This window comes from Chrysemys picta, chromosome 22, assembly GCF_011386835.1.
Source record: "Chrysemys picta bellii isolate R12L10 chromosome 22, ASM1138683v2, whole genome shotgun sequence".
Taxonomy (NCBI): domain Eukaryota; kingdom Metazoa; phylum Chordata; order Testudines; family Emydidae; genus Chrysemys; species Chrysemys picta.
In genome coordinates this window covers 19238645-19250359 of record NC_088812.1, presented here as the reverse complement: position 1 = coordinate 19250359, position 11715 = coordinate 19238645, and the positions used below count along the sequence as shown (strand labels likewise).

Here is an 11715-nt window from a genome sequence, read left to right as displayed (position 1 = left end):
GCAGCTGAGACATCAAGCAGGGAGCTGGCCCAAGTGTGCAGTCAGCCAGCAGCAGAGCTGGGGCCAGAGCCGGGCGTCCTGGCTGCCAGCCCCCCACCCCCGGCTGGGCGAGAGCCCCCCAGTCATTGCTCGGGGTATATGGCTGCAGCAGGCAGCCCCAGTGGTGCTGGGTGCTGCATCACTGAGACATGGGCCCTGCGGGGGGAGCTCCCCCCGCCCCCCAGCAGCTGGGCAGAGGGGGGGGGCTGAACTCCACCCAGCAGGCCCAAGGCCTGCCCTTGAGCCACGTGACTCATTAGGCCGGGAGGCCCAGGCCCAGCATGCGCGGCCTGTGTTGGGCCAATGGCCATCGCGCCCTCCACTTCCCCCCCGCGCCGTGAGCGCTCCCCACGTGCGTCCTCAACCAGGGGGCGGGGCTGAGTGCACTGATCCCGCCCACCCCCGTTCTCATTGGCTCCCAACTGCAGAGAACTCCTGCGCCCACCGACCGCTCTGAGAGTCGGCTGGCCAATCATTGAGCGGGATGAGGGCGGAGCCTGCGCTTGAGCCGGCAGGGAACGGGCTGGCTGGGCTGAGAGCTCAGGTAGGTAGGTAGGGCCGGGGCTGGGTCAGAGGGCGGAGCAGGTTCACAAGGGGCTGGGGGTCGGAGCTGTAGCTGGGGACTCAGGCTATGGGGTGCAGGATCAGAGAGGGCTGGGGGTTGGAGCTGTAGCTAGGGTTATGGGGGCAGGTTCACAAGGGGTTGGGGGTCGGAGCTGTAACTGGGGGCTCAGCTACGGGGTGCAGGATCAGAGAGGGCTGGGGGTTGGAGCTGTAGCTGGGGTTATGAGGGGCAGGTTCACAAGGGTCTGGGGGTCGGAGCTGTAACTGGGGGCTCAGGCTATGGGGTGCAGGATCAGAGAGGGCTGGGGGTTGGAGCTGAAGCTGGGGTTATGGGGGGCAGGTTCACAAGGGGCTGGGGGTCGGAGCTGTAGCTGGGGACTCAGGCTATGGGGTGCATGATCAGAGAGGGCTGGGGGTTGGAGCTGTAGCTGGGGTTATGGGGGGCAGGTTCACAAGGGGCTGGGGGTCGGAGCTGTAGCTGGGGACTCAGGCTATGGGGTGCATGATCAGAGAGGGCTGGGGGTTGGAGCTGTAGCTGGGGTTATGGGGGGCAGGTTCACAAGGGGCTGGGGGTCGGAGCTGTAGCTTTGTGGCTGGGGTTATGGGGGTCAGAATCAGAGAGGGCTGCGGGTCGGAGCTGTAGTTCTAGTACTGGGGTTATAGAGGGCAGATTCAGAAGGGGCTGGGGCTATGGGGTGCAGGATCAGAGAGGACTGAGGTTGGAGCTGTAGCTGGGGGCATTACTGGGACAGCTGACCCTAGGAACTGGGAATACAGGGGGCAGGTTTGGAAGGGTGTGAAGGGCGGAGCTGTAGTTGCTTTGGGAGGCTTGGTCATGGTGGAGACTGGGCCACTGGCAGCCCCTTTCCAGTTTCTAGAGACAGCACCGACCCCTGGAGTTCAAGGCTGCAGCTGGGACCCAGGTGCCCGGGGAGGCTGCCCCCAGCCACAGGCCTGCGTAGCCCATGAAGAAGTGCTCCCTGGTTGGAGTGCCATCTCCCCCAGTTACACCCACGTCCTGCTAGTGTCACCACCGCCTTGTCTGGGCTACGCCTAATCCAGGCCTTGGCTCAGGCAGACTCTGGAGGCAGCAAACTGGACCTAGAGTGCACTGTGTGTCCAGGAGCCTCGTGGCTGGATCGGACAGGCTGTCCCCCAGCCCTGCCCTCTGGGGCATCTTGCAGAGAAGGGACCAAGTGACGGGGTTGCCTGCCGTAGCAGGGCCTGGACTCGATGCCCCAAGAGGTCCCTTCTGCCTCTAGGTCCTGTGACCCCAACTGGATTCCAGGGGCTACATTGTGGCTGCCCCAGCCAAGTCCCACTGCGGGGAGAGCCTCTGCCTCAGGCCTGAGCCCTGATCTGAGCTGGGGGGCTCATGCTCTGTAGGGCCAGCCACAGAGTGAGCTTTCAGCTGAACGGGCCTGTCCCCGGCTGTCGGTGAGCTCATGGGTTCAGCTCTTGGTTCAACCCCTGGTCATGGCTGGACAGACATGGCCCTGGCATGTGACACTATGTGTGTTCTCTTCCTCCTGGACCTGGATATGACGGGCACAGGGGGCAGATTTGAGGGAAATCACACACCCCCCCCCCAATGGAGGAGGAGCCGGGGGCCAAGGCAGGCATGGATGGTGCTGTACAGTGAGGCAAGTGGTGTACAGTGAGGCAAGCCCTGCCCAGAGGAGCTAGTGCTGTACCCTACGCTGCACCGTGCCAGGACCCCTGTGGCCTGGGTGGGGCAGTGGTGCGGCATTCAGTGCAGGTGCCATGAAGTCAGGAGTGGGTGAAGGAGATTAAAGAGCGTGGGCAGGGAATAGAGAGGGTGGGAGGGGCCTGGAGCTGGGCTGTATTTGTGCAGAGCCCGAAAAGCAAGCTGGATGCAGAAGAAGCTGGTCTGCAGCCGGGGTTAGACTGAACTGGAGCAGAGCTGAGGTGAGACTGGGGGTGGCCGAGGGGAAGGGAGGCTGTGGTAGCTGAGAGGGACCCAGAGGTTTATCGAGTGGGAAGGATGTGGGAGAGAAAAGCCACAAGACTTGGTTACAAGCTGGACAGAGGGGCTGAGCCCTTTGGGGTGGGGGAGCCAATAGTAAAAGAGTGGGGGCAACCAGAGGCACTAAATGCAACTGGGGAGGAGGTGGCTAGTGAAGAGGGCAGGGGTCAGACATTGGGTGCGTGGGTGAGTGTTGGCAGTTGGTAGAGACACCTCCCCCTCTCCTTCTGCCCCCTCCCCATCCTGTGCTGAGGTAGTCCACCTTCGGCAGAGGGGGGAGTGTGGTCCCTGCTGTGTGGCCAGCAGGGGGAACACATGTCTGGGGGTCAAAGCTCTGGGCCCCTGGCTTTTAAAAACAATTCCCTTGTTGGCAGATCATTATAGTCCTGTTGCGCCATCTGAGAGGCCAGGGTGCAGGTTCGAGGCTGGGGCTTCTGGGCACTGGATGGACCAGTGTGCAGCAGTGGGTCCAAGTGAGTCACCCCCCCCAAGCCACTGCCTCCTGAGCCAGTGCACTGCCGGAGCGCTTCGCTTTGGAGCCCAGGGAAAGGCACTGGACTTGTGCCCTTTGCTCCTGCTCATTGGGGGATACAGAAGCGCTGGGAGAGTTGGAGACAGACAGACGCGCGCTCTCTCGCTCACTTCTTGCACTAGACGTTCAGTTCCAGTTTAGCCTGGTGGGTTCCATGGGCAAGCAGGCAGCTGGCCGGGCTCGCTAACCTAGCCGTCAAAGGCAGAACGAATTCCAGCAGCTGGGACCTGAACTGAGATAGCGTCAGATTGGCAATGAGGCACAGATATTTGCCAGGGAGGAGGATTGGCATTGGAACAACTTCCCCGGGGAAGAGCTGGTTTCGCCATCACCCAGAGGTGGGATGTGTGTGAGAGCCCCATCCCTCAGCCGGCAGTTCTGGGTCCATGCAGGAGTCCCTGGGTGGGGTCTGCAGCCTGGGCTCTGCTGGGGATCAGACTAGGTGAGAAAGGTCCCTTCTGGCTGAGGTAGCGAGATCTTTGTCACGGTTTAAAACTCTCACCTGGGAACCTAAATCTGGGTCCTGGTCCAGGCACTGCCAGGAGTGGCCTGGTGGTTGCTGCCCCTTTGTGGGTCCCCGCAGATGTTTCTCCTACTCCAGGCTGGGAGTGAGGCAGGGCTCAGCTATGCCAGTCCATGCCGGGTGTGCAGATGTGTATGACATGCTGTCCAGTGGCACAGAAGGTGCCAGCTCTGCTCTTCTCCATCCCACGTCACAGCAGGGCTCTAGCACCACTCACCCAGCTTCTCCGTCTCTGGCAGAGACCTCCTAGCACTCACAGGGGCCTCAGGGCAGACTGCTGCCTCCGTACTGCTCTGCACGATGGACTGGGGGCCTCGGAGCTTGGCAGGAGCTGGCTCCCTGGGCTTGGGCTGGGCCGGTTTCTTGCTGTTGGGGCTGAGATGTTGGTGCCTGTGTCTGCAGATCCCAGCAAAGTTGGGAGGGGGAAGGTTAGCTCAGGTACCTCGTGGGTGTTAGGATAATAGAATATCAGGGTTGGAAGGGAACTCAGGAAGTCATCTAGTCCAACCCCCTGCTCAAAGCAGGACCAATTCCCAACTAAATCATCCCAGCCAGGGCTTTGTCAAGCCTGACCTTAAAAACCTCTAAGGATGGAGATTCCACCACCTCCCTAGGTAACCCATTCCATTGCTTCACCACCCTCCTAGTGAAAGTTTTTCCTAAGATCCAACCTAAACCTCCCTGTACAAGGGTTTGCCAGGGCTCGACCCTCTCCGGGGCTCACTACACACCGGTGAGCCTGGGAAATTCATCCGGCCGTGGGGTCTCCCTCGGCAGCTCTTGCTGTAACCGGAAGAACACGGTAAGCCTGGCCCTGCTCAGAGCGGGCAACAATGCTACGTCAGGAGCTCAGGCCCTCAGTCAGGGCTGAGCAACAATAGTAGGCCCCAAGCCTCAACAGGCCTGGGAGAGGGGGAGACTGCCACCCACGGGTTGGGTGGCAGGGGGGACGCAGGCCCTCCCACTTCACTGCATCCCAGCTCGGGGCCTTAGCAGCGGCAGACGGCCCACTGCTTAGTCAGTGGGGATCCTGGCCACAACACACTGACATAGGCTCTGGCAATGTTGCAGCCAGACTGGGGTCGGCTGCCCCTGGCTAATTCCACACTCCCCCTCAGGGCCTACTTGGTGTCGGCCTCTGGGGGATCCAGGACCATGGGTTCGTCAGGGCAGGGATTGATCGGTGCGTCCGGCAGCTCCTCCGGATAGCGGGCGCAGGGCAGGCCCAGCGGCCGCCCTGGGCCGCGGAGTTTTCCCAGCCACAAGCTAGGCTGGAGACGTCTGGTCTCTCTGGCTGCTGGGGTCTTACTGAGGGCGAGCCTTTATACTTCTGGGTCGCTGCCTGACCCTCTGGGGGGTGGGCTCTGAGCTCCCTCACTCCGGCCCGAGGCGGCGGGGAGCCACACCGGCTCACTACACTCCCCGCACAGTAACTTGAGACCATTACTCCTTGTTCTGTCGTCTGGTACCACTGAGAACAGTCTAGATCCTCCTCTTTGGAACCCCCTTTCAGGTAGTTGAAAGCAGCTATCAAATCCCGCCCTCATTCTTCTCTTCTGCAGACTAAACAATCCCAGTTCCCTCAGCCTCTCCTCATAAGTCAAGTGCTCCAGCCCCCTAATCATTTTCGTTGCCCTCCGCTGGACTCTTTCCAATTTTTCCACATCCTTCTTTTAGTTTGGGCCCCAAAACTGGACACAGTACTCCAGATGAGGCCTCACCAATGTCAAATAGAGGGGAATGATCACGTCCCTCGATCCGCTAGCAATGTTCCTACTTATACAGCCCCAAATGCTGTGAGCCTTCTTGGCAACCAGGGCACACTGTTGACTCCTATCCAGCTTCTCGTCCACTGTAACCCCTAGGTCCTTTTCTGCAGAACTGCTACCAAGCCATTCGGTCCCTAGTCTGTAACAGTGAATGGGATTCTTCCGTCCTAAGTGCAGGACTCTGCACTTGTCCTAGTTGAACCTCATCAGGTTTCTTTTGGCCCAATCCTCTAATTTGTCTAGGTCCCTCTGTATCCGATCCCTACCCTCCAGCGTATCTACCACTCCTCCCAGTTTAGTGTCATCTGCAAACTTGCTGAGAGTGCAGTCCACACCATCCTCCAGATCATTAATGAAGATATTGAACAAAACCGGCCCCAGGACCGACCCTTGGGTCACTCGGCTTGAAATCGGCTGCCAACTAGACATGGAGCCATTGATCACTACCCATGGAGCCCGACGATCTAGCCAGCTTTCTATCCACCTTACAGTCCATTCATCCAGCTCATACTTCTTTAACTTGCTGGCAAGAATACTGTGGGAGACCGTATCAAAAGCTTATCACTTTCTTCTCTTCTAAGTGCTTCAGAATTGATTCCTTGAGGACCTGCTCCATGATTTTTCCAGGGACTGAGGTGAGGCTGACTGGCCTGTAGTTCTCCAGATCCTCCTTCTTCCCTTTTTTAAAGATGGGCACTATATTAGCCTTTTTCCAGTCATCCGGGACCTCCCCCAATCGCTATGAGTTTTCAAAGATCATGGCCAATCGCTCTGCAATCACATTCACCAACTCCTTTAGCACCCTCGGATGCAGTGCATCCGGCCACATGGACTTGTGCTCGTCCAGTTTTTCTGTGTGGGCTGGCCTCCCCGGCTGCACTACAACTCCCCTGCTGTGCTCTCCCCCTTCACCCTGGGGCTGGGGGAACCCATGGGTGCTGCCCATGGGAGCAGAGTGCAGCTGGTGTGACGTCCAGGACAGTGTTTCCATTTCAGGTGAGAACCCTCTGCCCCCAAACACCCAGCTCAGAAGGTGCCATCCTCTGGCACATTCGCTGGGCAGCTGGAGGAATTTCTGTAGGACCCTGTCAGATTCCACAGGGCTTTCCCTGCAGGGCTGGGGGAGTGTCCGGTTCCACATGCCCCCTTGGCCTGGGGCCTGGTATTATCCCAAGTTTACAAGGCTGACATGTGGATGCCATTTAGGGCTGGGGTGGGGGAGAGCGGGGTAGGGCAGGGCAGCCTGGGGGCCCTCTAGGGATGGGAGTGGGATGGTCCGGGGGCCCTGCTGGGCTAGGGGATGGGAACAGGGCACACGGTACATTAAGGACCCCCCACTCCAGGTGTTCATGGGCCCTGTGACAGCAGGAGGTGGGATGTTCAGTGCTAGTGAGCACACCCTGGTGCTGTGAGGAGAGGCCCAGGGCATGCTGGCCCCCCAGTGTGACCCCTCCCTCCTTGGCCTGTTCCCCCTGCAGTCCTGGGGCCGTAGGAGATGGCGCGCTCCCTCTACCGCCTTCTGCTGGTCCCCACCTGCCTGCTGCTGAAGCTCTCCAAGCTCCTATACTGGCTGGCCGAGCATAGTGCCTCCTACCTGCTGGGGGCTGCCTACTGCCTGTGGGTGCCATGGCTGGTGCTGACCCAGGGGCCGTGTCGGGCCTTCCGCTGGAGGGTGCGAGAGATGCCACCACCGTGCCTTACCGATGCCTCCTATGGGGAGCACCGCTACCTGCAGCTTAAGGTTGTGTGGGGGGAGGGGGATGGTGGGGCTAGTGGGGCTGGGTCAATCCCTGAACAGATCCTCCTGCAGAGTCTAGGCTGCAGCTCTTACCCCTGTGATGGTTCTTGGGATGCCCAGGAATGAGTCCCCTTGGAACCCCCGGCCTCCAGCCAGAGGAAGTCTTTGTGCTTAAGTGGGTGTCAGCTCCCTGCCACCTCCAGTCGGTTAGCCCCCAGACAGCCCTTCCTTTGCCTTGCAGGTTAACAATAGGTGCACCGCAGTCCCGGAGCCCCTGTGAAGCATTCCCCTGTAGGGCCTAGCCCCTGTCCACTGAACACGGAGACTTGGCAGGTCAGCTGTCCAAGGGACAGCGCACACCAGCTGGGATGGTTCAGCATCCTGTCTAACACCACAGGGCTGAGTTCCAGGTCGGGTGAGAACAGGCGTACAGGTCGTATCAAAGAGCGAGAGCTAAGAGCTAGCGAGCGAGGATGATGGAAATGGGAAGGTGACACAAGACAAAAGCGTAACACGATGCTTAGAGACTAACTTCACTCATTTAACCATGTGTTCAATGCATATACACAACTCCTTCAATATCAGCCATACCCACCACCTGCAATGATTCTGAGGAGCGGGATGACATCGCCTTCCATTGGAAACCTCCCATGATGTCATTGCTGGGTAAATGCCATTAAGTGGTGTGCTCGGTGTAGTGAGTTTGTCAGGCTGTTGGAACCGTCAACCCTTTGCCTGCTGGTACCAGTGGGGCTCTGCCAGCCTCCTGCCCAGCTGTCCCTCATGGTTCTTGCTGACGTGGGGCTGTGGCACAGGGGAAGCTGGGGCAGGTGCTGCAGACAAGGCCAGTGTCTGGGATGAGACAAACGAGGGCAGAGGTTGGCAAACTACAGCCCGTGGGCCACATCCGGCCCACGGGACAATCTTGCCCGGCCCCTGAGCTCCTGGCCGGGGAGGCTAGCCACCGGCCCCTCCCCCACTGTTCCCCCTGCCCCCCAGCCTCCGCTCACTGCGCCGCTGGCGCAATGCTCTGGGCGGCAGCGCAGCTGCAGAGCCGTGGCCTGACCTGGTGCTCTGTGCTGCGCGGTGGCGTGGCTGGCTCCAGCCGGGTGGCGCAGCTGCCTGTCCTGGTGCTCTGGGTGGCGCGGCTGTAGCGCTGCCAGCCACTGATGCTCCAGGCAGCGCCGTCAGGGAGCAGGGGGGGTTGGATAGAGGGCAGGGGAGTTTGGGGTGGTGGTCAGGGGGCGGGGGTCAGGTTGGTCAGAGGGTGGGGAAAAGGGGGGTTGAATGGGGGCAGGGGTCCTGGGGGGGCAGTCAGGAAGGAGGGGGGGTTGGATGGGGCAGCAGGGGGCAGTCAGGGGTGGGGGATCCGGGGGCAGTCAGGGAACGGGGGGGTTGGAGGGGGCAGGAGTCCCGGGGGGAGGGGGCAGGCCAGGCCTGGCTGTTTGGGGAGGCACAGCCTCTCCTAACCAGCCTTCCATACAATTTCGGAAACTCGGTGTGGCCCTCAGGCCAAAAAGTTTGCCCACCCCTGAATCAGGGGGACACTAGCTGCTAAGCCCAGCAGCCCCATTGGTCAGCAGAGGCCCTGGAGGTGCCACCCAGCTCCTGCCATGGTGCAGCTGACCCCTAGGTGACTGGGCATGAACATTTCCTTCTCTCCCCTCCCCATCCTTGCAGAGCTCAGGGCTGCGTTTGCACTATGTCACAGCTGGCCAGGAGGGGGCGCAGCTCATGCTGTGTCTGCACGGATTCCCCCAGAACTGGTAGGTCTCTCTGGCTACTCTTGGGTGGGAGGGGCGCCTGCTTCCCATGGCCTGTGAGGAGTTGGGATGAGGGGGTGTTTATTACAGTCATGCGGGTCAGGGCCCCATTGTGCTGGTGCTGCACCGACCAAGCAGCCCCGAGGAGCTGACAGCGCGATGGAGGCAGGACAGGTGAAGGGGCAGAACACACCAGTGGACACTGGTTCAAAGGCTGGCCCGGAAGGAAGGAGGGGCGCGTCCCCGGGGCAGGGCCTGCTCAGGAACCCTGAATTCTCTCCCCAGAGAGCTGAGCCCTGGAGGATGGTGCCACTGAGTAGCTGCATGTCCCTCCTGCAACGCCCCTTCCTCTCTGCGCGGAGGTGTGTCGCGCAATGCTGGGTGAGCTGTGCTGGGGGCGCTGGCTAGCACAGCTCAGGCTCCCGCGCTCAGCCCCGGCTCTGGGCAGCGCCCTGGCCAGGCAGCTGCGGAGGGGATGGGAGCAGGGAATGGCCCCGAGGTTTAGCCAGCGGGGACTCTCCCCCCACCCCCCGGCTCGGCAGGGTAACAACTGCTTCCATGCAGATGTGAGCTAACCTCCTCTCCAAGTAAAATTCCTTCATCTGGATGCTGTGAACTGCTTCCATCTTTATTTGGATTAAAGAGAAGATATTTCAGGAAGGATCCCTGCTGTTTTGCTTGGTCCTTTTCCTTCTCAGCCTTTCGTTTACGATACTCAGCGCCTGAGGGTTTTCTTTTTCCTCTTTCTGCCATGGGGCATTTGAATATTGTTATGTACTGTGCTCCCGACTGCAAGCATTATAGCGTTAAGGATGGCTGACAGACCCACCACATGGTTGGTGATTTAGAAATAGAAATTAATGGAGATATCCTATCTCCTAGAACTGGAAGGGACCTTGAAAGGTCATCGAGTCCAGCCCCCTGCCTTCACTAGCAGGACCAAGTACTGATTTTGCCCCAGATCCCCAAGTGGCCCCCTCAAGGATTGAACTCACAACCCTGGGTTTAGCAGGCCAATGCTCAAACCACTGAGCTATCCCTCCCCCAAATTTAAACCACATTGCAGCCATCCCAACATGTCTTTTCACTGCTTAAAGGTTCAATGATTAGTAACATATACTCACTTACCTATTAAAACAGTTAGTTACAGCATTTAAGCGGAAACAAAATGACCATTTTAACGTTATAACCCGACACCGGTTATTTGGAAAGTAATCCCCTTCCTCACAGTTACCCGCTTGGAGTGTGATGTCATCACTTTTATAGTCTATTAAGCATTAATGCTGTTACTTTTCTTTTATGGAACTTATTTATTACATGTGAACCAGTTATAACAAAGAAAAGTTCATAATTATACAGCCCGATAATAACGCTAAGGTTTAATAACGCTTAAAGATACTCACATTTTGGATTTATAATGCTGAAAGATTTTATTCTTTGGCACCAAGAAACACAATTTTCCACAGTATTCACTCGATTCTTAACCATCTACCTGCGATGTGTGTTAAAATGACCATTTGACATGTATCAACGTGCGATATCTCCGCTCTACGTGAATTTCTGGCTATGCGACCTTGATGTATATTCAAGTTAGGTGTCACTAACATTGCAGCTCTTGCTGCGGGCGGATGCGTTCATTGTGGCTGAGTTATCGTTTATCAAAATTGCAGAGTGGGTCATCTTGACCCTACGTTGCAAATTGAAAAAAAAAATCACTAAAATATTATTTATATTTGCAGTAAATACAAGATTTGACATATTAATAAATTCTCAGAAATGTAGAGAAATGAATTAGAATTCATCTTCCCTCTGTACACGCACAGGAATTGAAATAATGACATCTTCATTATTATTATTTTTTAAATTTTATTTTTTTCCTTGAATTTGGTGCCCTATTTAACTTGGCCCCCTAGGCAACCGCCTAGTTCGCCTATACGGACGGGCCGCCCCTGTCCAGACCCCTCCACCAGGCACTTGGCAGCTCTTGGCCCTGCCACACTCTGTGCTAGAATCTGTCTGCTACACCAGCTGGTCCTTGGGGTGGGCTTGGAAGCAGGGTGGGGAGCCCTGTCCCCTGGAGGAAGGGGACATGTGCAGAGGCCTGTCCCCTCATCAGGGGTAAATAGAGGGCTGGGGAATTCAGGAGGTTGGGGGGCAGGGAGGCCTCTCACAGTCCATCTCCCACTGAGATCGGGCCCAGTTCCCAAGCAGGAGGAGTTAAGAGCCACCCATGGAGAATCAGGGTTCCTGTGGCTGGGCTCAGTGGGGGCTCTAGGGCAGAGCGCTGGGCACTAGAGCCAGCAAGGGCAGTGCAACGGGGGGTGGGAGTGAGGGGGAAGCTTCGTGCCCCAGGCTGGGCTGCTCTGGGTGGAGCCTTCGACTGTCTCAGGATTCATCTGTGATTCCGTTTGGCGCCCCCATGTGGCCAGGCCAGACATTCTCCTGGGATGGACTAGGCCTGTACGCGATTCATGCACAGGGAGAGGCTGTGACACTCGGCCTGCTGCTGCAGGGAAACTGGAGAGTCCCAGCACTGGGGCCACCTTGTCCCAGCCCCCTTGAAATAGATCTGTGCTCGTCCCTCCAGCAGGGAGCGGTTTTCTCTCGCTGAGGCACACTCCTCATTCGGCTGCTCTGCTCACCTTTCTTAGGCTAAAGCCTCCACCCTGCCTCCAAGAGCTGCCTGTGGAGCTCCCTGCTGGAACTGCAGCTCACCCCCTAGGGCCTGGTCTGCCGGGGGTGCCCCAATCCCAGCAGATGCTGGCATCCCCCGCTGCAGCTGGCCCAGCCCAAACCATCG

The 11715-nt window shown here is 58.3% G+C and overlaps 1 protein-coding gene across 2 annotated transcripts; it reads left to right on the top strand.

Annotated features, from left to right (window-relative positions):
• The first annotated feature begins 506 nt into the window (after positions 1–506).
• LOC135977161 (epoxide hydrolase 3-like) lies at positions 507–9205 on the top strand. Of its 2 annotated transcripts, none has more exons than XM_065576434.1 (3): positions 507–583; positions 6893–7155; positions 8833–9205. In XM_065576434.1, the coding sequence occupies exons 2-3, from the start codon at positions 6910–6912 to the stop codon at positions 8920–8922; spliced, it is 336 nt and encodes a 111-aa protein (XP_065432506.1). In that variant the 5' UTR covers positions 507–583; positions 6893–6909; the 3' UTR covers positions 8923–9205. The 2 variants fall into 2 exon arrangements, with proteins under 2 accessions (XP_065432506.1, XP_065432505.1); XM_065576433.1 differs by lacking the exon at positions 507–583 and adding an exon at positions 1200–2532.
• Positions 9206–11715: the final 2510 nt, after the last annotated feature.